General features: G+C 60.2%; 1 protein-coding gene across 6 annotated transcripts in view; it reads right to left on the bottom strand.

Moving 5' to 3' along the window:
- Nucleotides 1–1060: 1060 nt before the first annotated feature.
- Nucleotides 1061–25284, bottom strand: part of PAK4 (p21 (RAC1) activated kinase 4) — a 53897-nt gene continuing 29673 nt past the window's right edge. The window contains exons 2-10 of one of the 6 annotated variants that reach the window (XM_034944458.3): nucleotides 12258–12330; nucleotides 10804–11029; nucleotides 7067–7525; nucleotides 6425–6865; nucleotides 5383–5516; nucleotides 5009–5135; nucleotides 3748–3873; nucleotides 2653–2787; nucleotides 1061–2038 (exon numbers count right to left, since the gene is read on the bottom strand). In XM_034944458.3, coding sequence (XP_034800349.1) covers nucleotides 1883–2038; nucleotides 2653–2787; nucleotides 3748–3873; nucleotides 5009–5135; nucleotides 5383–5516; nucleotides 6425–6865; nucleotides 7067–7525; nucleotides 10804–11007 — 1782 coding nt within the window. In that variant the 5' untranslated portion in view covers nucleotides 11008–11029; nucleotides 12258–12330 and the 3' untranslated portion in view covers nucleotides 1061–1882. Of the gene's footprint in view, nucleotides 2039–2652; nucleotides 2788–3747; nucleotides 3874–5008; nucleotides 5136–5382; nucleotides 5517–6424; nucleotides 6866–7066; nucleotides 7526–10803; nucleotides 11030–12247; nucleotides 12331–25284 lie in introns of all 6 variants that reach the window. The other 5 variants (XM_034944459.3, XM_034944461.3, XM_063600256.1 and 2 more) reach the window with 5 other exon arrangements.

Below are 25284 nucleotides of genomic sequence, written 5' to 3'. Positions count from 1 at the left end.
TCTCATTTGAAAGTGCATTCAAGCCTGAAACCTTTTACTTATTCTGGAGTGTGTGTGCAGTGAGGAGACAGTTACTTTGGTCTTGTTTTCTATTTCTTCTTTTGCCAATGTTGGCATTTTTTTTTTTTTTTTTTTTTTTCCAGAAAGGCATCCACCTCACCTAAGCCTCCAACACATCGCAGAGAGCACAGCTGCTTGCACCGCTGGGTTTCACTCTGTGATGATCCATCTAGGCTGTGTTTGCACTTGGCATAGGCCCTGCCACACACACAGTGCCCTGATTCTTGGGGTCAGGACCTGTGAAGGGTGGGAGGCGTGGACTAACCTGGAATCTCTGCCCTGGCCACTCACTTCCCAAGAGGACCAGGCTGAGGTCTCTGGTGCTGATGACGCCTGGCTGGCTTTGGGGACGGAGGCTCACTCCTGGCTCTCTCCCTACTCCACTGCCTCCCTGGGGGCTGGGGAGGATGCAGAAAGTGGAGCCCAACAGGGCCTGAGGCGCAAAGTGCCAGGATGCAGCAGCAGCAGCGATGGCGGCATGGCCACCTCCATGCCAGTCAGATTCACCCCAGTGTGGGCTCGGCTCTGGGCTCCTGCGTGGAGGGACACACTTCACAGGGGGTCTCTCCGAAGCCAGCAGCTCCAGGCCAGTCAGCCTCAGTCAATCCCCAAAAGCCCATCTGCCCACTGACCAATTTGCCAAATGGCCTTCAATTTACTAAGGCCATTCGGGTTAGCTCCTACTCACCAAACGCGCTCAAGACAGCCTTTAAAAGGTCCCAGGAAATTGCAGATTTGGCAAACTGGGATCAGTCTGCACATGGACTGTGGCAAACTGGCTGCTTCCAGGGGTGGGGACAATCCTGCCCCATTCTGGGGAGTGGCGGGCTGGGGGAGCTTATTGGCTGCTATGACCTGAACTCCCCACTCCCCACCCCACCCTTGCCCTGCCTTGGCTGGAATCGTGGTTTGCTCCCAGATCCAGACCCTCTCCCTGCAAATTCCCACCCAAGACAGCCAGGCAAGGCCCCCCGCCCCCGACACATCGCACACACACACAAAACAAGACAATGTTTTAATTGTAAAACTAACTCGAGGCAGGGGTGGGCGGGCTGGGGCTGCGCTGACCGGGCAGGAACCTGGTTCTTCAGGCAGTGGTTCTGCCAGGGCCACCCCGCAGGACAGGGACCATCTGTCCCCCAATAAAGGCAGGGGCTAGAGTGTTATAAAATGACAATATAAATAGACTTCTAGAAAAGAGGAGGCTGTCCAGGTGCAGTAGTCATTTGCTGCAAGGGCTGGAGAGGGTGGGGGGCCCTGACCTGTCTCCCCATCCAGCCACAGAAAGGGGGCGCAGGGCTACGGGAAAAGGCCACTCTTCGGACATTCATGATCGACCCCCACAATGGCTCAGGGGGAGAGGGGGCTGGGTGTCAGGCAAGGTGCCAGACACCCCTTGCAGGCTGGAGGACGGGGTGGCTGGGCCTTTGCACACACGCACATGCACACTCACACGCGTGCACACACACACACGTTCACCTCTTAGTGTTCTCTCCACCCCCAGCGACCCCCACTGCAGACTTCCAGTGATGGGAGGGCCGCTGTCCTTCCTGGAGACAGAAGAACATGGGGGAGGGCCTGTCCCAGAGGGTGGGGGGTCCTGGGAGCCTCGCTTGCTCCCACGAGTCCCTGTGTTTTTCTAAAAGTCACGAGATCAAAACTGGAGTTCAGTAGTAGGGTCCCATCTACCGCCAGCAAGGAGGGCGGTGCCACGCGGAGCATCTCCCGGGCTGGGAGGAGTGGGAGGCCTGGCCCCCTACTGGCCTCGGTGGGGCGGGGGTGACCCGGGGGGCTCTTTGGTCGAGGGGAAGGGCGCTGGGCCTCATCTGGTGCGGTTCTGGCGCATGAGGGGCACGATGCTGGCGGGCGGCCCTGCCTTGGCCAGGAATGGGTGCTTCAGCAGCTCGGCTGCCGTGGCCCGCTGGGCAGGGTCTCGTACCAGCAGGCGGTCCAGGAAGCCCTTCAGGGATGGCGACACCTGTCGAGAAGGAGGGGAGGGTCAGGGGGCGAGGCTCCCCACTGTTCATTTGCTGTGGGGCCGCAGTGTCCGCCTCTGCCAAGTCGGCTGGCGGCATGTACTGTGCAGGAGGGCAGGGGGCAGAGGTCATGGGTGTCTAGAGCTTGGGGTGTAGACGGGACAGGGACAGTGATGGCACCTGTGAAGGCGCTTACTGTGTGGCCCCAGAGGAAGCGACAAACCCTGGGGGCTCATGTACTCCCTATTTCCATGGTTTAGCAAGAAGCTGAAAGCAACTGGGGCCCAGAGGTGCCCCTTTCCCTCCTGGCGAGTCCTCCACTAGGAAGGTCCCGGCCCTGTCCTCCACTTCTAAATGTGCAAATCTCTCTAGGGCTGGGTGGGGCCCAGGGCAACGGTGAGGGTGCAGGGGGCCTGTGGCTCTGCTGCCTCTGTCGCCCAGGCCCCACAGAGGGGGTCTGCACAGACACATGAGGCCCGGGGGTGGGGGGCCCAGCACACAGTAAGCGCCATCCCAGGCGCCATCACTGTCCCCATCCCATCCACACCCCATGCTCCACCTGGTGCCCTGCCACCCGCCAGCTGGCGCACAGTTTCCCAGCCAGGGAGGGGCCTACCTTGTGCAGATTCTTCAGTCGGGGTGGCAGGTTGTCCCGAATCATCTTCATGGCTTTGAGGGGTGGCTCGTTGAAGTAGGGGGGCTCTCCGTCCACCATCTCAATCACCATTATCCCCAGCGACCAGATGTCTACCTGGGGCGGGAGAAGGGACAGCAGGGCTGAGCTGTTGGGGGATGGTGGGTCCTGGGGAGGCCGCAGGCAGGGACCGCTCCAGCGCTGTCTCTGCCTCTGGCTCCTGGAGTCCTTGGCCCAGAACTCCCTCTTGGGCACCCAGCCAGCAGTCCACGGAGCACTAGTCCTCCAGGGAGCCCCTCAAGAGAGCTGCCCCCCCAGCACCCACCCCTCTTCTTTCTGTCAACTGCCCCCAGGTGTCCTCCCTCCCTCAGCCCAGGTAGCATCCACTGGTGGGTTCAGGACCCACGCGGCCTCATCACCACAGTGGAGACACAGTGATTGGTTCAGAAACAGGCACAGGACCCAGGCTGAGCCAATCAGAGCCAACCTGGGGACTTTACCCAAAACACCCAGGGAAAGAGAGGAGCCCATAGGTGGGAGACACTTCCCAGAGCTGCCGGGGCCAGCTCTGCTCCCACAAGGGGAAAGCCGGCCTGTGAAGACAATGCTCAGAAAGCAGAGCCAAGGCTGGGCGCGGTGGCTCACACCTGTAGTCCCAGCACTTTAGGAGGCCAAGGCGGATAGATCACCTGAGGTCAGGAGTTCAAGACCAACCTGGGCAACATGGTGAAACCCCCATCTCTACTAATACAAAAATTAGCCAGGCATGGTGGCGGGTGCCTGTAAAACCAGCTTCTCGGGAGGCTGAGGCAGGAGAATCGCTTGAACCCGGGAGGTGGAGGTTGCAGTGAGCTGAGATTGCACCACTGCACTCCAGCCTGGGCAACAGAGCGAGACTCCATCTCAAAAAAAAAAAAAAAAGAATGAATACATGCATGCCTGCAGTACCTCCTTGTCCAGAGCACCATTCCTGGCAACGACTCCCCAGACTGGGCCCCACCTCTCGCCAGCGCTGCAGCTGGAAAATGGCAGCGTACGCTGTCCACGGCGGGACAACCAAGCCACCCCGGGGCTCACCTCTGGCCCGTAGGGAAGGCGGGAGATGAGCTCTGGGGCCATCCAGTAGGGCGTGCCGACCAGCGACTTCCTTCGGGGCACTTCCTTGCTCACTTGGGCACAGAACCCAAAGTCTGACAGCTTGACCTGGGACAGGGCAGAGGCAGTGGGGTCAGAGGAGCTGGCACAGCAGGAGGGCGAGCAGGGGCGTCTGCCTGCGTCACTCCTTGGCTTCAGACATGATGTGCGGCCCAGAGGTCAGAGCTGGGGTCCAGAGCCAGACCACTGGGGAGCTCCACCACCTCCCGGTGGGGGCCCTCGGGCAAGTCACCTCCCCCACGATCCCCCCATTTCCCTCCCTGACAGCCTCTGGGCCTTTTGGGGACACTGGCCTGAGTACTGCAGATAGCAAAGGCAGGGCCGGAGCTGGGAACAGGGGTGGCCCCAAAAGCCCGTGCCCTGGGGCCCTGCTGCCCTGGAGCAAGTCTTTAGTTCGGCTGGAGCGGAAAGTAGCCCTGCACTAGGGCCGTGAGGGGACACAGCCTGCCTTTGCGACAACCAGGCCCCTCACACCTTCTTAGGAACTGTGGGTCCCTTTCTGATTTTTGAGGATTTCTATGGGTCTTCCTGCCTCCAGCAAATATCCCCACAACCGTGTGTGGACAATCTCAGGTGGCCCACAGACGTCGCCCCCGAAACACATCTATAGACATCTGGAGATTTTCACAGACTGTCAGTGACACAGAGCTCTCTCTGCCTCTGCCTGGACTGATGGTGTGGCTTAATCTTCCTCGGGGGAGGGGATGGAGTCATCCACTTCTGCAAGCATTTCATTCAAGTCAAGGGCCCTTTCTCACAGAAAATCATGTCCACCTGACGTTATAATTGTCACAGCCTCAGATTCGGAACCTCAGTCCAAAGTATGGAAGACAGGACTGGGGTCCACGGACCGCCCTGGGTGCTGGGCAGGGAGCAGCTGTTTCAGTGGAGGGAGAAGCCTGTGGCGGGGGCTGCGCTGTCTGCCCAGATCCCTGCCCCTGGGCCCAGTGTCCTGTGCTGATGGCAGAGCCCCCGCCAGCCTGTGCCCTCCCACTACACAGAGTCCCCACTGAGCTGGAACCTGACTCTGGGCTGCTCCACCAGGGAGGGACGAAGTTCCCAGCTCCTCAAGACACAGACCTGGGGGTCAGAGCTCACCTACCCTCACAGGGGATGGGAAGAGGCAGGGAAGCCCTGCAGCCGGAACCCCGCCGCCCCCGTACCCCGCCGCCCGTCCCCTCACCCTGCCATCATGGGTCAGCAGGATCGAGTCGCTCTTGATGTCCCGGTGGATGACGCCCTGGGCGTGGAGCACCGACAGGGCCTGCAGCACTGCCAGGCACACGGCCGCGATCTGCTCCTCGTTCATCCTGTGGGGTGGGGTGGGGGGTGAGCAGCCAGGTGGACAGCACCCCGGGGTGCCGAGGGGGACGCAGCCCTGCCTTGCGGTGGGAGGAATCTGAGACCACTCGACCCCACTCCGGAGTGGGAGGAATGGAAGACACGACCCCATCCCGGGGGCCCGGAGCACAGCTGGTTTGGAGATGTGGCCCCACCCCTAGTGGTCTGGAGGGGACTTGGTCGTGTCACAGGAGGGGTCTGAGGCCCCAGAAATACCTGGTGTGGGTGACGATGTCGGTGAGGGCGCCTCCTTCCAGGAACTCCATGACCACCCAGAGCTCGTCCCCCACCAGGTAGCTGTTGTACATCTCCACCACATTCTCGTGCTGGTAGTCCCTCATGATTACCACCTGTGCAGGGGCTGGGTCAGCGGTGGAGGGAGGCGGGAGGGCTGCCAGTGCCAGACCCAGCCACCGCCACCCCCCTGGCTCCCCCTGCAGCTCCACATTGAGCTTGTGCTCACTGGGGCCACCTGGACTGCCCTCCCCTACTGCCACAGCCATGTGGGCCTCAGAGCCAGCTTGAAGCCCACGCCTCCCTTCTGGGGGTGCGCCCCCCTGGGCACACGCCCATCTCAGGTCAGTCCTGGGCTAGTGCTGGGGGGCAGGTGGGAAGAGAGCGTTCAAGCACAGGGCTGAGACCCGGACAAGGGCAAGGATGAGAGAAGAGGCGTGCGTGTGGGGAACCCAGGCGAGGAGCTCCATGGTGCAGCCCGGAGCTGTGATGGGCAACGGGGTCAAGAGGGGCCTCACACACCCGGCAAAGGGACATGGGCTTCCTATTGTCAGGGTGCTACGGGGCACTGCCAGGGTCTCTAAGGAGGGATGGGGACGGGGTGGGCCTGAATGTCAGAAACATACTCTTGGTGGTTGTGTGGGCTGTGCCGAGGGACACCCAGGAGTGGAGGCCAGGGCGGGGCACAGGGAACCCAGGAGGGGCAGGTCTGGAGGACACTGTACCCTGGAGCTCAGTGGGTGCGAGGGGCCTGGAAGACACTGGGTGGGGGGTCAGTGGCCCGAGGAACCCTGGGTCTGGGGCTCAGGGACAGAGATGTGGGTGAGGGTGCTGTGAGGACAGAGGCAGGGACCCAGCTGAGGCAGAGGAGACGGCCTGGGCAGGGAGAGGCGTGAGGGGAGGAGGGGAGCCTGGCCCAGCACGGAGGAGTACAGGGAGAGGAGGGAGGGGAGGGAGGAGGGGAGGGAGGGCAGGAGGGAGGGGTGGGAGGACCAGCAGGGTGGCAGGGCAGCAGCGCCCGCACCTCGTTGAAGAGCAACTCGCGCCTCTGCTGCTTGCGCAGGTCCATCTTCTTGACGGCCACCAGCTTGCCCGAGCTGCGCACGGTGGCGATGCACACGATGCCCGTGGAGCCCTCACCAATCTTGATGAAGTTGTCCAGGTAGGAGCGGGGGTCGCCTGGGTCCACCACCAGCTGCAGGGCAGCCCGGAACTGCTCATGGGATACTCGCTGTGGCTCCCGCTGTGGCGAGCGGGGGCCAGGGGGCCCAGGAACGGCAGGGGCGGCAGGGGCGGCGGGGGTGCGGGCTGGAGGGGCCAGCTGGGGCTCTGAGGCGTGGGGTCCCAGCACTCCAGGGCTGGGGGCACCTCGGGCTCGGGTGGGAGGCCGGGAGGAGGAGGAGGACTGGGGGATGGCCAGGCCCCCCGCTGATGGCCCGTTAGGGGCCACGTCATGAGGCTCCCCCTGAAACAGAAGAGAGAGGTAGCTGTCAGTGATGGGTGCCAGGGAGCAGCTCTGCTCCCTAAGCAGGAGAGAGACCCAGCGATGGGACAGACACATGGGTGGTCAGGATGAGATGCACGGTGGTGGGACGGGGCTGGAAGGTGGGGACAGAGGAGCAACGGGCAGGGGACAGTGGGGGCCCTGGGGCGGGGGATGGGTTACCTGGGCACCCCGGGATGGGTGGTCCGTGTCAGCCCTCGGGTAGGTGTTAAAGGGCCGGCCAGCTGCCAGTTTCACCCCACTGGCCAGACCAGCAGGCTGGGGGGTGCCGACGTCAGGCCCAGAGAGGGGGCGTTTGTCCCGGGAGGACTCCTGGGGCCCCCCTGAGCCCTCCCTGGAAGACTTGGGCCTCTTCTCTGGCCCCGCCCGTCGCCTGTCACCACTGCCGCCACCCGCCTCGCTGTGACCGGCGAACCGGCCTCGGCTGCCTGCCTTCCCTGGGCCCCCTCTGGCCGTGGTGGCCGGCTCCTCTGGCATCCCATTTTCCTGGCGGACACGGGCGGGCGGCGGCGGGCTGTCTCTCCGCAGGGAGTTGGAGCGTGTCACCGACATGTTCTCAAACTCGTCCAGCAGCAGCGTGAGGGCCCCATCTTTGGCACCTTTGCTGCCCCGCACGATGGTCTGGGGTCCCAGGCAATGGTGGGTGGGGGCCCAGCAAGGAGTGGGGCACACAGGACGTGCATCCGACACGCAGGGACAGGACAGCACGACACACACAGAGACAAGACAGAGACGCAATGAAGAGATGCCATGGAGTGACAATGGCATGGGCAGTGCAGCCCCTCCCCTCCCTGGGGACACAGCTGCAGGGGCCAGAGGAGTGATCGCCATGGCCAGGCTGCTGCCCCCTGGGCTCGGTGGGACCCTGGAAAGGCCCCCCCTTGTTTTTCTCCTGTTCCTCACACTGGTGGAATAGTCCTGCCCTGCGGGGTTGGGGGGAGGAAGGGCAGAAGTTGACCCACCCCATAATCAGCCCCGAGGGCTGCAAATGACAGGGCGCTGGGGCCAGGGCCTGGCCTGGCACTTCCTCCCATGTGGGCGCCAGTGTTCCTTAGCCCCAAAACCACACTCTCTGCTCCCATGAACAACAAGGAGTGGGGGACAGGGACAGTCAGAAAGGCCTGGTCCCGAAGTAGAGGGCAAGGGGGTCCCAGGAGCCGGGTGGCAAATACAAATGCAGATGGGGACCAGGCAGAGCATCCAGTGCATCCCGAGTCACCCTGTCCCCACCCTCTGTGGTCTGAGTCATGTCCTGCAGGCCCCCTCTGCCCCTGCTCCATTTCCAGACACACGGGTGTCTCCCCACCCCCCCCCACCCCCCCACCCCCCCCTGCGCCCAGGGCCTCTCCGCTGGCGGCTCCCTCTGCCTGGAACATCAGCTCTCAGGGTCCCCGTGGCTCCCTCCCTCCACTCCTTCAGGTCTTTGCTCAAAACTCAGCTTCTCAGTGAGGCTTCTGCTGGCCTCCCATCATCTAAAATGCCAGCCCCTGCCCTCCCCGGCCCCTGCCCTGCCTGCATTCTACCTAGAGCACCTAACAGCAGCTGATACAGAGCACACAGGCATCTGTCTGCTCCCGGCTCTGCCTAGTGCATGCTCCGGGCAGGGATTGTTTTTTCCTGTCTGCTTCGGGTCCTGCTCCATCTCAGCACCTAGACCAGCATCTGGTGCACAGCAGGGGCTCAGTGAACTTTTGCTAAACCACGTAGTGAGTGAGGTGTCTGTGCAAAGGCCACAGTGAGCTGAGAACGTGGGCCCTGCTGACAGGGACCCTGCCCGGGGCTGCCAGATGTCCTCCAGCCGGAGGCCTGCCTCTAATGTGTGGAAAACACTAATCCCATGAAACCCGGACCCTGCCTGGGGCTGCCAGGCATCCTCCAGCCGGAGGCCTGCCTGTAACATGTAGAAAACACTGATCCCACAAAATCCGTGGTCTGCCGCTGCCCTGTCTCTCCTGGCCGTGGCTGTCTGCCTGAAGCTGGGCCTTGCCCAGGGGCCCCAGGAAGTCAAGGTGGACACAAGGCCAGACTTTGCTGTTAGAACAGGGCGTTGAGGCAAGAAGCAGTGGCTCACGCCTATAATCCCAGCACCTCGGGAGGCTGAGGATCACCTGAGGTCAGGAGTTTGAGACCAGCCTGGCCAAAATGGCGAAAACCCGTCTCTACTAAAAATACAAAAATTAGATGGGCATAGTGGTGGGCGCCTGTAATCCCAGCTACGCGGGAGGCTGAGGCAGGAAAATCACTTGAACCCAGGAGGCGAAGGCTGCAGTGAGCCGAGGTGGCGCCACTGCACTCCAGCCAGGGAGACAGAGCAGGAATGTGTCTCAAAAAAAAAAAACAAAACAAAACAAAAAAAAACCAACAGGGAGTCGAGAAGGTCCTGGGAGGCCTGAGGCCCGGTCAAGGGCAGCAAACACAAGTGCCCATGGGGCCCCAGGACAGTGCTGGCCACAAGGCCCCATGTGTGAATTCAAGTGCCCTGCCTCCTGCTGGGACAGTCACAGGCAGGCCTCACATCTGGCAAGCCAGGTAGGGGCTGGGTTTTTGGAGACACCTTGGTGGGGGCAAAGCCTACATGCAAGTGGCCACAGAGCCAGGCATGTAGCTGAAATGTAGCTGAAATGGAGCTGAGGCGGGTCGGGTGCGGCCTGTGGCCCAGAAGAGCCAGTGCCCCGCCTGTGGAGGCAGCTGCCACTCGCCTCCAGCTGGTCTGTCACCAGATGCCAGAAATGGCTTTGGAAGTGAAGTCTGTCACTTTCTCAGTGGAGGCAAAGAAGTCAAAGCATTCAAAAGCACCCTGCAAGGACCACACGGACCCCTCAGTGGGCTACCACATTGAGGCTGCACTTGTGGGCCTTGGGGCTTCTCCCCGCCAGGCTGGGCTGGGCACCGGGAGGGTGAGTCCCCAGGCACACCCATCTCCACCCGCTGGATGCAAACCTGGCCGAGTTCCCCTTGGCCTGCGGCCCCTCCCGGTCCCCACTGACCATGGGAGAGAGTCCAGGCTCCAAGGCTGGCTTCCGAGGCCCAGCACGGGCTCAGGCCAGGCCAGCCTCATGCCAGGCCACACCCAGACACCGGCTCCACGACTCTTATGATTTCACATGGAGGCAGCAGAGGGGTTAAGAGCACGGGCCTTGGAAACAGACATTGGTTCAAATCCCAACCTTGCCATTTTGCTCTAGATGGCAGGAAGAAAAAAAAACCCAAAACCAAAAAGCCCCCAGCGTTTCACAGGAGTGATTTTCTCCACTAAAGCCCGGCTTCCCCAGCATCTGCTGGAATTCTTCCTCCTCCTCCTCCTCAGCCCTGGGCTCTGCCTCGGTGTCCCCTCCTCCCAGAAGCTCGCCTGGACCCCTGGTCTGTGTCAGGTGCCTCCTCCGGGCTCCCCCACCCAAGCCCTGACCACTTGGGGCTGTCACCCTCTGGGAATGGGTCTGTCTTCCACTGCCAGGAGCTCTGGAAAGGCTCAAGGTTGGGTGAGACGGGAGTGTGGTCTGGGGTACAGCAGCATGGCCCCCGGGACATGAGTCTGTGGGAGACAGCAGAGCTTGGAGACTGGTGTGGGGGCTGTCAGATGGGCCATGGGGGGTCTCAGGTTGGGGTGGTGTGGGTTCTTAGGACTCGGAGCCAGTGGGTGGAGGGTGAAAGGCCAGCACTGGACCCAGGATAGGGGTGGAAGGCTGAGGGTGAAAGGCCAGCACTGGACCCAGGATAGGGGTGGAAGGCTGAGGGTGAAAGGACAGCACTGGACCCAGGATAGGGGTGGAAGGCTGGGGTTTGTCTCCATTTCCATGTCAGTGAGGAGGTGTCGGTCACAGGGTCAAGTGTGGGGTTGAGGGCCGGGGCCACTCGGGGGTTGGGGTGGGCTGGGGGAGGTGGTGGTGGGTGCCGTATACCTTGGGGGCCCCGGGCTGGATGGAGGTGATGCAGGCGGGGTCGACGAGGGGCTTGGGCCGGCGAGCCGACTCCTCGATCAGGCTCTGCCACTGGCGGGGCAGCCCCGTGAACTTCTGCTCGTGCTGGTCGAAGCCCGTGTGCACGCGGTGCTCGAAGTTGGACGGCGCGGAGATCTCCACCCGTTTCTTCCTCTTTCCAAACATGGTGCCGGGGACTCAGTGCGGCCTGCGGGAGGGAATCACGGTGGGTGAGTGAGAGCCTGCCCATGTCTCTTCCTCCTCTGCCCCTGCCCTGTCCCTTCCACCCTCATCTTACACCGGGACCAACAGGAGGCAGTAGCCTCCTTCTGGGTCTCCCTGCCCACCCCCTGCCCCCATCTGTGTGGCACACACAGCCAGAGGGTACCCGTGAGCACCTGAGCGGTCACGTCCCTCTGCTCAGAACTTTCCTGCCGCTCTGCCTCCTGCGGGCCCACAAGGCCCCATCACCTCTCTGTTCTCACCCCCCTGGAGACCTCAGGGCCTTTGCACGGGCTGGCCCCTCTGCCAGGAGCTCGCTTCCCAGTGTCTGCACAGGGCTCCCCGTCCCCTCCTTCAGTTCTCAGAGCAGCAGTGACTCCTTTCCTGACCACCCCAAGGCAAACAGCCCCGTGTCCCGCAGTCCCCCCGCTCTACATCACAGTCACAGCCCAGAACTCATGGAAATCCTGTTTGTTGTTCCTTCTTAGGTTCATGAGTGCAGCATCCACACTGCACCGCTAGAGTGTCAGTGCCACATTCTGGCTGGGTCTCGTCTGCCCCGCTTCCCCACATCCCCTGCTATGCCTGGTACATGGTGTGTACTGGATGGACGGTCACTGATGGCCTGGCCACTGCCACTGGTCCAGCCATGAGTCTGGGCTGGGGACGCACACACCTTTGGATATTGACTCAGCACAGGGTTACTGATCCCCTGGGTTAAGAGGGCACCCCAGGCAGCCTTGCCGCGACACTCCCCTATCTTTAGGATCTGTGGTCTTCAATTGGGCCCTTGACACAGTACCAAGCACAGAGCAAATGCTCGACCAAAGCCACTTTAAAAAACAAAGGGGCTGAGGGAGAGACATTCTGATGGTGGCATCCCATAGAGAGCCTGGAGAAAGATGGGAGGGGGAGCCAAGAGGCCAGAGTTTCACTCTCCATCACGTGCTGCCGTGACCTTGGGCAGGTGACAACCTCTCTGTGCTGTGGATGAACCCCCACAGGGCTGCTGCGAGGGGTAATGGGTGACTGGGAGCAAAGAGCTTGGTGCAGGGCTGGGCAAATATGGGGGGCCTATCGGTGGGGACCACTGTGATGGCTGGGGCGGCTCCCACAGTGCCTGTGGGAGGAGGGGCCCAGGTCCTGCTCCCCCCGAAGGCCCCACCCCAGCTGTCCCGGGCCTGGGCCCTGGAGTCGCACACACCTGCACACACCTGGTCTGATGCTGGTGGGACAGAAGTGCCCTCAGGCAGGTGACCACTCCTCTAGGGGCTTCGGGTTACTCATCTGTAAAATGAGAGGAATGCATCCATTCACTCACTCATTCATTCATTCATTTAGGAAGAACTCAGCAATGGGCCTCCTCTGTGGCCACTGCAGTGACCCAGACAGCCTTTGACCTCATGGGAAGTTCGTGTGGGGCAGACAGACCTGTCCCCATGCAGCAGCAGCCCAGGTGGTCAGGGCTGGGGGACGGGAGCACGGGACCCAGTGTGGAGGGACACGGGGTGGGCAGCAGGAAGGCTTCCAGGAAGAGGGGAAGAGTTGAGACCAGAGGACGAGGGGACATGCAGGTGGAGTTTCTGTTCTGTCTTGTTCCCAGCTGGCTCCCCCGCGCCTGGCACAGCACGTGGCACAGCAAGTCCTGTGGCCCTAGTGAGAGGACAGAGGACGCGCAGATGCACGTGGCCCCTCCACACCTACTTCTCCTCCCGGCTCAGGCTGCCTTCCTGGGAGCAGCTGGGAAAAGTGAGGCCCTGCCCAGAGCTAGGACTATCCATGGGAGCCAGCCAGGGGAACCGGTTTGGCAGCGGGAGCCCCGTGGGAGGGGGGTGGGGGCCCGGCAGCCAACCTGTCTCAACTGGTCCCAAGAGGCCAGCGGGTGGTCAGAGCCGGGCCTGGCCAAGGCTCCCAGGGTTGGCCCAGTTTCCCTGCTTGCCCTGGGGCCCAGGATGGAGGGCGGACGGGGGGCCTCCTTTGTCTCTGCCCAGCCCCTTCTCTGAGCCCAATGCTGGCGCCCTGAGTGCTGCCCACCCCTCCCTCGTGGCCTTCCAGCCCGGCCCACCCCTGGTGGCCCTGACCTACTCTCTCATGGCTTTCTAGGCCCAGCTCCCAGGGTCATCCACATACCCCAACAGTCCCCATCTGCCCACTCTGCCTGCTGTCACTCCAGATCTGCGTCCCATGTCCTCCGGCCTCTCCGTCCTCCCAGATGTCCCTCCACCCCCTTTGGCCCCATGCCCAGCCCAGGCCTCTTCATCGTGAACCTGTCGCCCCGCCCCATCCCGCTCCCTCCCCACTGCGGGGCACTAGGCAGTTCCCACAGCCACGGGAAGAGGATCAGCCATGTGACCCCTCACTAAGCCCGGAGGGCGGACAGCGGGGCAGACCCTGAGGTGGGGGACACCTGGGGACGGGGCAAGAGCAGCCTGGAGGGCGGGCGGCTGGCCCAGCTGGCAGCATGGGGTCTGGGGGATGTCCTCCGACGCCTGGCCTCCTGCCCTCCCACCCATAAACCCCCAAGGGAAGGGGGCAAGGGGCACGCCTCCGGATATTTGCCTGGGGCCACCCCTTCCCTCTGGGCACTGCACAGAGGGCAGGACAAACAGAGGAACTGAACATGTTTATAATGACCAGGCAGGGACCCCACCCTGGGCCGTCCTGTGCAGCTCCAAGCCCTGCCGGCTTCCCCAGCAGGCGCTCCCTTCCCAACAGATGCTCCTGACCTCATGGGGGCCACAGAGGCCGTGCCAGGCCTGGGAAGAGGGAGAAGAGCTAGGCAGAAAGGCTGGGCTTGCCCAGGTGCAGGGAGGGAAGGGTGGGGGCTGGGCTCCCGGGCCAGCTCCAAGGTGGGCAGTCAGGCTGCCTAGGGCTCCAAACCCCAGCAGGGCTGCCACGACCAGCCCTATGTGACCTCACTTTCTGTGTCTGTGAACTGGGGCTTTAACCCCACCTGGGGACCTCAATATGTGGCCCTGGGTGAGCAACTCAGCCACGCTGTGCCTCAGTTTCCTCCTCTGTTCAAAGACGGCGATAATAGTAGCTGCTTCGTGGAGTATTTATTTATTTATTTATTTATTTTAAACGGAGTCTTGCTCTGTCGCCCAGGCTGGAGTGCAGTGGTGCAATCTTGGCTCACTGCAACCTCCGCCTCCTGGCTTCAAGCAATTCTCCTGCCTCAGCTTCCCAAGTAGCTGGGATTACAGGTGCCTGCCACCACGCCCAGCTAATTTTTGTATTTTTAGTAGAGATGGGGTTTCACCATGTTGGCCAGGCTGGTCTGACCTCTAGTGATCTGCCTTGGCCTCCCAAAGTGTTAGGATTACAGGCGTGAGCCCCGCGCCTGGCCTTCCTGGAGTTTTTATAAGGAATTACGCAGAACAGAGGGCACGGAGGGCCTGGCCCAGAGACAGTGGTTGGGATCAGAACCAAGGCAAATCACACATACAGTAAGTGCTCAGTAAGTGCCGGTCACCATTCCAATAGCAGCCAGCACTTACTGAGTACCTACTGTGTACCAACCCTCTTCCAGGCACTTTACCCGGAGTCCCACATATGACCCTGGAGGGAGGGGCCATTATAAGCCCCGGATTACAGACAGGGAAAACAAGGCACAGAGGGGGACCTCATTAACCCAGGTGACCCAGCTAGGGTGGCAGAGTGGACACCAGACTCCAGGCCTGTCTGCAGAGATTCGCGGGTTCCGGCCCTGCTGTGCGTCTAATCCCGTTCCATCCTCACAAGCATCCTCATCCCAATTCACGAATGGGGAAACTGAGGCCTAGAGAAGGGAAGGCCCTTGTCCAGGGCATGGACAGGAGAAGCAGCCAGTGAGAAGCAGACATGAGAAGCAGCCAGGATTTGAACCTGGGCGGTTGTGTGTGGAAGGCACTGAAGGCTTGGCTCTTACTTGTCTGTCCTGCTGCCCTGGAGGGCTGAGGTAACACTGTTGGTTTTGTCTATTATTATTTTATTTATTTATTTATTTATTTTGAGAGGGAGTCTTGCTCTGTCGCCCAGGCTGGAGTGCAGTGGTGCAATCTCAGCTCACTGCAACCTCCGCCTCCCGGGTTTGCGCCATTCTCCTGCCTCAGCCTCCACAGTAGCTGGGACTATAGGTGCCGACCACCATGCCCGGCTAATTTTTTTTTTTTTTTTTGTATTTTTAGTAGAGACGGGGTTTCACTGTGTTAGGCAGGATGGTCTCGATCTCCTGACCTCATGATCCACCTGCCTCGGCCTTCCAAAATGCTGGGATTACAGGCGTGAGCCACCGCGCCCGGCCTTATTATTATTATTATTATTATCATCATCATCATCATCCTCTCAAGGCTGGTCCTGGCCTCCCCTCTCCCTCCCTTCCCATTCCTTCTGTCTACACCCAGACCTTGCCTTTCCTCTCCTGCCCTAGTCTCTGCTGAGTGAGGGTCCCTCCCTCCTGTGTGACTTGTCCTGGACCCCATGGGTAGTGGGAGGAAGCACAAAGTGGGCCCCGGGGCCCCCACCTCCCCAATGGCTGTACATCAGCCTTTCCCACGGGCCTGTGCAGCAGGAAAGATGCTTAAAACCAACCCCTCCCACCAAATGTGGCCTGAGGCTCAGCTCGGTACTCCCACCACCATTGCCACCACCACAAGGGACCCGTGGCCCAGAGCAGATGCTGACGCTGAGCTCACAGGCGCCCTCAACCGCGGTGGAGTGGCCATTCTGAGCCCCATTTTGCAGCTGTGGAAACAGAGACTCACAAAGGTAAAATCTCTCACTAAGCTCACCGAGCAGAGCTGGGCCTGGAAGCCAGAGTCCTGCCCACTCCAGAGTCCTGCCCACTCCAGAGTTCACAGCCTTAAACCCTTTGCTGGCCCCCAAAATGCCTCCTCGTGGCCTGAGAGTCCCCACAGGATGCGCCCATCACCATGCTGCCCTCCTCTCCTCCCAAGCACCCCTGTACTCACTGTGCCCTGGCCACACAGGTCCCCCTGCTGTTCCTCAAATCCTAGACATGGTTCCACCTCAGGGCCTTTGCATGGGCGAGTGCCCCACCTGGAACTCTCCTCTCACTGATCTCCCACCTTCCCTGACTTCCCAGGCCCGCCTGTGCTCACAAGCCCTGCTCCTGTCCTGTCGCCCTCTACACCTGTCTCTGCTTTATCTTTCCTCAGGGCTCTTACCACATATATGGCATGCTTGTGTGTGTGTGTATAATTCTTTTTTTTTCTTTTTTTTTTTTCTGAGACAGAGTTTCACTCTTGTTGCCCAGGCTGGAGTGCAATGGCATGATCTTGGCTCACTGCAACCTCCGCCTAGTGGGTTCATGTGCTTCTCCTGCCTCAGCCTCCCAAGAAGCTGGGATTACAGGCGTCCGCCACCATACCTGGCTGATTTTTGTATTCTTAGTAGAGATGGGGTTTTACCATGTTGGCCAGGCCGGTCTTGAACTCCTCACCTCAGGTGATCCACCTGCCTCAGCCTCCCAAAGTGTTGGGATTACAGGCGTGAGCCACCGGGCCCAGCCATGTGTGTAATTCTTTAGCATCTGCCTCTCCCTTAGAATGTGTCAGCTTCACAGGGCAGGGACTGTCCTCTGTCTTGCCCCCTCGTAGCCCAGGGCAGCACACAGTAGGGACTCCGTGGAATGATCGTCCCTGTCCACTGCACTATTCCCCTGCTCAGAGGCCTTGGACAAGGCCCAGCAGCACCCGGGAAATCTTTCAGATAAGCAGCTGGGACCTGGGGGCAGTAGTCCCAGAGCAGCAGGAAGGTGCAGCCTTCTGCCCCAGCCAGGGCACAGATGCCTCTGAAGTCCAGTATTTGATCCCAGAAATGCAGGCGCATTTTGTATCCTACTCTAAAATGTTTATTTCAAATTTTAAAAAATCTTTTGAATTCTTTAACATGCGGGACAGGCAGCGTTGACCTGGCCTAGCAGACACTTCAGATTTTCCAGTCACCCCCTGCATCCTCTGACCTTTTACGGGAGGAAAAGGGTCCCACCACCCCCATTCTCCCCCACAAGGTTAACTGGCCCAAATGGAAAAGCAAGATCCACCGTGTGACAAAGCTGTCAGTGTCAGTAGACGTGCACGTGCAAAAACCCTTACCTCCTGCCCCGCCCCCTCCAGGCTATGATCAAAGCTGCTGCCCCTGGAAGGGAGGGGGCTGGCCCAGCCGGAACACAGGGGCCCAGGGGCAGAGCAGGGGAGGTGGCCAGGACCACAGGCATCCTTTCATCATCACCAAAATGAAACTCGAATCAGGAAGGGGACCCAGACCGCTCACTGCCTCCAGCCTGCACTCAGCCTTCCACCATTGGGTCCCACTCACCACCCTGCCACAATCTTCACCTACCAGCTCTGGGAGGGCCCCTCCCTGCCTCAGTTTACCTCCTACCTTCTGGGCATGTGCTCTGATGGTGGAGGCGCTGGGAGTTTGGCTTCCCGTCCCGGCACAGCAGGCTCCTCGCTGTCCTGAGTCCCCCACGCCATTCCTGCCTCCAAACCTTGGCTTAGCTCTTGCCCCCATCCTGCACGGCCCCCAACCCTCCTCTATCCACATCTCTCTTCAGGCCTCCCACACTGAGCCTCGTTCCTCCAAGGAGTCCTCAGGTTTGGGACTGACACATCCCCAGGGTCTTCCTTAGCAAACACCTACTCCACCCACAAGTGACCCGATCACACCCACCCACGCATCAACCCATGCACCCATCCATATCTACCGAGGGCTGACTCTGCTGGGCCTGGGGCCCATAGCAGTGCACCCAACAGTCAGAAACATCCCTGTCCTCGCAGCACTCACATTCTAGAAGGAAGGAGGCAGTCAATGTATGAAATAAATCAGAAAAATATCTACTAAGTCAGGTGAGAAATGCTGACACAGAAAATAACGCAGCAATCAGAAAGGAGCTGAAGGGAGGGGAGGCTGGAATTCTCAATAAAGTGGTCAAGGCCGGGCACGGTGGTTCACGGCTGTAATCCCAGCACTTTGGGAGGCCAAGGAGGGAGGATTGCTTGAGCCCAGGAGTTCAAGATCAGCTTGGGCAACCTAGTGAGACCCTGTCTCTACCCCAAAAATAAAAAATAAATAAAAATTTAGCCAGGTGTGGTGGTGTGCGCCTGCGGTCCCAGCTACTGAGGAGGCTGAGGCGGGAGAATCACCCGAGCCTGGGAGGTCGAGGCTGCAGTGAGTGATGGTGCCACTGCACTCCAGCCTAGGTGACAGGGTGAGACCTTGTCTCAAAAATAAGAATAACAGGCTGGGCGCAGTGGCTTATGCCTCTAATCCCAGCACTTTTGGAGGCCAAGGCAGGCAGATCACTTGAGGTCAGAAGTTGGAGACCAGCCTAGCCAACATGGTGAAATCCCATCTCCACTAAAAATACACAAAATTAGCCTGGCGTGGTGGCAGGCGCCTGTAGTCTCAGCTACTTGGGAGGCTGAGGCAGGAGAATCGCTTGAACCTGGGAGGTGGAAGTTGCAGTGAGCCAAGATCGCGCCATTGCACTCCAGCCTGGGCGACAGAGTGTGAGACTCCATCTCAAAATAATAGTAACCACTATTATTATAACATAAAGTGGTCAGGCAGGCCTTGCTGAGAAGGGGACACGTGAGCAGGGACCTGCGTGAGGAGGGGAGAGGGAGCCATGTAGGGCCCTGGAGGAAGGGCAGCCCAGGAGGAAGGAACAGCCAGGGCGGTAGGAATTTGCTTGATATGGTCAAGGGACAGCGAGGAGGCCACGGGGCTGGAGCAGGGTGGGCGAGGGGGCGAGTGGAAGGACAGGCCAAGGAGGTAATGGGGCAGATCGTGTGGGGCTTTGGGGGCCACCGGGAGGGCCTGGTCCTTTCCCGAGTGAGACGGAGTTGCAGGGGTCTCTGAGCCCAGGAGGGCCACCGCCTGACTCAGGAGTTCACAGGCTCCCACTGGCTGGGAACAGTCTGTGGGGGCAGAACGGAAAGGGGGGACCAGGGAGGAGGAGGCTGTGATGGCCCAGTGGAAATCAAGGGGGCAGGACCTTGTGGGGGCTGCAGAGGGGGCGGCATGAGCAGGTTCTGGGCACACTGTAAAGGTGGAGGTGGCAGGACTGGCCGAGGGCTGCAGCGTGAGCTCATAGGCAGGGGCTTGGCCTGGTCTTGCTCCATGTGGCACCCCCAGCACCTGGCGCGGAGCCTGGCGCAGTCAGCCTAGGTCCGTTCCCTCCAGGGCCCTCAGCGTTGCCTCACACATTACAGTTGTTTGCCTGTCTGTGGCCATCTTCCTCGCTAAGTCAGTGGCTCATATGGACAGGGACCGCGTTTTGGTTCATGATGGCTGCATTTCAGTGCCTACAGCAGGGCGTGGACTCACAAGGGCTCCCCTTCGTGGCTGTGGACTTGCCCAGGCTGTGCCAGGCACACAGACCAGGCCACGCGGAGCCCTCTAAACAGTGCTGGGTGCTGGGTGGGGAGTCCTCTTCCTTACTGTTCCCCAAACCAGGAAACTGAGGCCGAGAGGGGAACTCACTGCCCAGGGCTATCCAGTGCCAGGTCACAAAAGCAGCCACTCTGTCCCACAGAGAAGGCAAGTCAACATCCCCCAGCCTCCTGTTCCCCAGTGGTCCCGGCTCCAGCCAAGGCCTCCACTCTAAAGAAAGGACCTTGGAGGTTTATGGGACAAAAACAGGAAGGGACAATGTCCCTGACAATGACCAGACCAAGACCAGAAAAGCCACCGTGGTGAGAGGGGAATCTGAAGACATTACACAAATGTACACACACAGTTCTACAGGGCTTCCCACTTTGGCTCAAACACTGATTCAACACGGCCCTGACTGGGAGGGCCCTGCCAACCTCGCAAACCTCATCTCCTCCCCTCGCTTCTCTCCAGCCGCGCTGGCCGCCTCCGTGTATGTCTTGGACTCATCACAGCTGTTCCAGCCTCCAGGCCTCTGCACCTATCTTCCCTCAGCCAGAACTGCACTGCTCAGCCTTTCTTGATATTCAGGTCTTAGTGCAAATAAAACCTCCTCCGAGAGGCTGCCTGACCCCTGAACAAAATGTGCACCCCGCTTTTTATGTCTCTGTGGCACTTACCACCCCCTGGCATCCTACACCTACTGACTGGCAGTGCCCCCAGCAGAATGTCAGTGCCCTGAGGGCAGGGACCTGTCTGTCTGTCTGGTTCTTGCCAGCATCTAGAGCAGTGGCTGGAACACAGTAGGTGCTCGAGACATATCTGTGGAACAAATGGGTGATGCCATTATCAAAGTAATGAGCCTGGTCCCTGAGGAGGCGCAGGGCACGGGGATGGGGCCGAGACAGACACAAGTCCCTGGGCCTCGTACACTCACTCCCTGGAAGTCTGACCTTGACGCCTGGGGAGAAAATGGGTCTTCAGAGACTGAATCTGGCTGTTCCGCAAGTAAGCTGGTGTGTGTCCCAACACCACAAAAGGTACCCCCACTGTGAACGCCCAGGCCCTCCCCACTGCAGGGGGGCCCACCCAGCCACGTGGCCTACGCTGGGAATCTCAGGAAGTGGCAGCGTATCCTGGCAAAAGCCAAATCACATGGGGGGTGCCTCTGGAAATCCATGAGCCCCCACAATGGGTAAAAGCCCATAAAGACACAGATCCAGCGGGGGGGACGCCTTTGGAAGTGGGGCCTGGATTCAGCAGCATCTGTGGAGGGTGGAGGGGGCAGCCCTGCTCTCCTTCGTTCCTCCAGGTATAGTGCTGTCCCCGCCACCAGGCCTCTGCATGGACTGTGCCCTTAGCCTGGGTCCTGAAGAGCCCCCTGCCCCCTCAACCTTCACCTTGTTATCCCTTCCTCTTCCTTCAAACTGCAGGTCCATGGCCGGGCACAGTGGCTCATGCCTATAATCCCAGCACTTTGGGAGGCCAAGGCGGGTGGATCACCTGATGTCAGGAGTTCGAGACCAGCCTGGCCAACATGGCAAAACCCCATCCCTACTAAAAAAATACAAAAATTAGCTGGGCGTGGTGGCATGTGCCTCTAGTCCCAGCTACTTGGGAGGCTGAGGCACGAGAATCACTTGAACCCAGGGGGCGGAGGTTGCAGTGAGTCAAGATCACGCCACTGCACTCCAGCCTGGGCGACAGAGTGAGACTCTGTCTAAAAAAAACCCTGCATGTCCCGTGCCTTCCCCTTGACAGCATCTGTCACAGCTGTAATTTTACCTTTGTCCTTATAGTCCTTAATTAGTATGTCTCCTGCAATGAACGGGCAGCCCCACGAGGACAGGGACTGTCTCTCCTAGCCACTGCTTTGTCCTCAGCAGAGGCCTGGCGCAGTACAGGGGCTCAGCAGGCCTGTACTGGTGGTTAAGAGCCGACTGCCCAGTCCCAGGTACTGGCTCTACTACTCCAAGCTGTGTGCCCCTGGACAAGTGACTCAACCTCTCTGGGCCTCAGTGTCCTCATCTGCAAACTGGGGGTAGTGATAGTCCCTACCTCCTGGGCATGTTGGACAAGCGAATAAGACGACACATGTAAAACATTTATAACAGTGACTGGTGCCGAGTGGGGCCTCACTGCAGGCTCGCTGCTGTTATCATTACTGCCATTCTTGCTGCTGAATGATGAATGAATGAATGAACAAACACACTACAGAGGATGCCGGGCATGGTCCCTTCTGCCGAGCAAATATGCTAGTCTTACCTTCTCCAGGGTTGGGAGGGAGGAGCCTGATGGGCTGTTATTGTCTGATAACAGGTCTGCCTCTCCCACTGGACTGGGAGACCCAGGAGGGCAGGGCCTGGGGCCATCTCTGTGTCCCCAGGCTTGCCCAGCGCAGAGAGTGTGGCTCAACGAAGAGATGATGCTTCCTTTACCCAGCCAGGCCCAGGCTGGCGCTCAGAGCCCCCAGTGATGCCAGGGCCAAGCCCTCCTGCCCCGAATCTGGCCTAGCACAAAAGGGCACAGACACAAAGGGCACTGCTGGTGCCCTTCACCCCCCAGAGGTACTCAGGGTGGGGATGGACACCACAACAGAGAGTGTGTGGGAGCCCATACGGCCTGGGAAATCAGAGCAGACGTCATTTATTCCTCGCCTGAGGCTGGGCAGGGGGAAGGGGGTGATGTGGCAGGAAAGAGGCCCTGCCGCTCTCAGGCTCCAGCACCCAAGCCCTCTCACTGTCTACCTCCCCTGCCATGCAACACACAAGGCCGTGCACAGACGCCAGGACATACACCAGGCAGCAACCACGGCCTCTCCTCACAGACCCAACACACAGCAGCGAGCGAAGCCATCCCGCAACACATGCATGCTCACACATGCGCGCACACACATGCACACACACGCACACTCACACATGCACATACATGCACGCTCACACACATGCACTCACAAACATGCACACATGTGCACACACGCACGCTCACACATGCACACACGCACTCAATGCTCACATGCGTGCACACACATGCACACACACATGCATGCTCACACACACGCTCACAAATACATGCTCACATACATGCACACATGTACACTCACACACATGCATACACACATGCGTGATCCCTAGACACAGATGCATGTGAGGACATGCCAGAGCATGCAAGATGTCCGCAGCTGACACCACACAGAGCCGAGTCCTAAGACCATTACACAGACATGCAGATACATACCCAGCCACACAAACCACAGGCCTCCAGGCACATGAACTGGTCACATGGAAAGCTCCCTGGCGATTCTTCTCCAATATTTATCTTAGGCCAAAAAAAGAAAACTTCCCGGCTAGCCGGCAACAGCAGCAATCCACCCTCAACCCTACAACATCCTGAGCACCTCGCGGCGGCCCGTACAGGACCATGGGCTCAGGAGGCTGGTGGCCAGGGGTCAGTGCCTTGCTTGCCGCGGGGCAGGGAAAAAGGACATTTACCAAGAGCCTCCGTTCATGTCTCTAGAATATGGGGCACCAGCAGAGCGTGCCCCAGAGGAAGCTTCTGAGACTTCAGTGGGAGAAGGTGGGGGAGCGGCTCTTAAAGCCAGCCTGGCTCAGAGTACACGCGCAGCAAATGGGAAGGCCGCGGCTCAGCCAGCCTGCACATGGGCCCCAGAAGAGCCATGGATGGACTGTGGACTGCGACCCTTTCATACACACTGCAAAGACTCGTGCACCCAGAGATGCAGAGACTCCCAAAGAGATCCACACATAGAAACACAGGGACACGTGTGTATACACACAATGCCGCAGACACTCCATGACTTCGAGGGAAAGCCGCACCGCACCCCAGGACACACACCCACCTAGGAATAACCCCCAAGATACAAAGCTACACTAGGAGGCACCCCTCCGACCCCAAAACCACACACAGTAGGCAAGGAGACCTCCATGGACCTAGGCACACCCAGTCAACTCCAGGGTCACCCAGAGTGACTGAGTGAGGCACAATCTCACGGAAACTTCTGCCCTCATGCAAGCCAGACCCCAGGAGCGTGCTCCCACAGAGAGGCTCAGGGACCTATGCTCAGATGCCTGCAAGTCCCCAGCAGACAGGCACCTGCCATCTCGCACACATGGAAACACAGTGACCCCGCTCCAACCCCAAGAAAGGTGCGGCCTTCGCACATGCTCACACTGGCTCCAGTGGCCAGGGGCAGACCCTCCTTCCCCGGGAGCCAGTCTAGCCCTCCCCCTCCCCTCCCGAGGCCTGGCCAGCTCACCTCCACCACGCTCTTTCCCACTTCCTGGGCCACCCTCAATGGGGCGGGCCTGTGGACAGACAGGCTTCCAGCTGGGAAAGCAGAGTAGATCCAGGGCTCCCCAGGCCCTCAACATGGGCACCCACTGAGGAGGGCTGCCTGGGCTCTATGCTCCAGCCTCCAGGGCAGCGGTGGTGACGCGGCCAGGAGTTGAGCCTCGGCTGTGGCTTCCACCCACGGAGGGCGGGAGGGAGGCGGGGCTGGGCCTGGAGCTGGGGTGGGTGGGCCTGGGCCACGTGGCTCATAGCTGCCTGGACAGAGGGCAGGGCTGGGCGGGGACCCCAACCACAGCCTTTGCTTCAGCAGGGTCAGCCTCCCACCAACAGGCACACCCCGCCTCACCCCCCTATGCCAGGCTAGGTGCCAGGGGCTGGAGGGGATGACTACACAGCAAGGCTGAGTGCCTGCAAGCGGCTGGCCAGGCGGCTAAGGGGCAGCCAGGTTTGAAACAAGGGACCAGGGTATGTACGTGGGGGCGGCTGGGGAGTGACAGGGGCCACTAGGTGCAGGATAGAGCCCCGGGGAGAGGGGTGGGTGGGCTCTCTGATATGGAGGCAGAACTGGGGAGCTGGAACTTGCTTCTCCTCCACCCCGACCAAGGCTGGGATTCTAGCAAGTGCCCAGCATGGGCTAGAGGAAAGGGGCCACTCTGCCCCCCTCACCCATGAGGAGGAATCTGAGACTTAGCCTGACCGGGGGAGGGGCGAGGTCAGGGGAGACCATGGTGAAGCCCCCATATCGCCATCCTGAGGTGTGAGAATAGGGCTGGGAGGTGTGGATGGCAGGAAAGGGAGGAGGGAGAGGAGGCCAAGAGGTGGAACGCCATGCTGGCGCCGCCTCACCAGGATGAAACTAACCCTGCTGAAAACAGGCAGCTCAACGTGACAAGGCCTTATTCTGGGCCAGGCCCTGCTCTTGGCACAGGCATGGGCTCCGGGGCTTTGCCTCACTGCTGCCCTAAATGAGACAGGTCCTTCAGCAGGCCCCTTTCATCATGGAGGAAACTGAGGCGCAGAGAGGCGGAGTGACTTGATGCCCGAGGGGAGGTCAGGCGCTGGGACTCCCAGGCTGGATGTCTGTCCCGGTGTCTGTGCCCTTAACCAGCTGCTCCAAGCATGAGGCTGATGTGATCAGAACCCCCGTTCAGGAACAGAAGAAAAAGATGCTCCACAGCACCCCTCCCTCCCCTTCAAATCCCACCTCCAGTGCAAAGGCTGGCCCGAGGCAGAGCTCACAGGTGTAACTGTTTCTCCTGTGAACACTGTCTGTTCCCCTCGAGGCCTTCGGAGGGCTGCTTGGTTCATCCCTTCTCACCCTCCGGCCCCACCTGAGGCACCTGCTCCTCCACGAAGCCCTCCCTGCCACCCCAGGCTGGGTCAGGTATCCTCTGGGCTCCAGCCCTGTGCACTCCGCCCTGCACCTCCCCATGCCAGCCCTGAGCACCCAGGCTGTCGTTGTCTGCAGCTTGCCCGCCTCTCATTCATTCACTGAGCTCCAGGCACATACCAGGCACACCTGTGGGAGGCCCTGATAATTCAGCACTG

The sequence above is a fragment of the Pan paniscus genome, chromosome 20 (assembly GCF_029289425.2).
Source record: "Pan paniscus chromosome 20, NHGRI_mPanPan1-v2.0_pri, whole genome shotgun sequence".
In the NCBI taxonomy this organism is placed as follows: Eukaryota; Metazoa; Chordata; class Mammalia; order Primates; family Hominidae; genus Pan; species Pan paniscus.
Note: the sequence above shows the minus strand (reverse complement) of the source record. Positions and strands in the feature narration are given on the sequence as shown.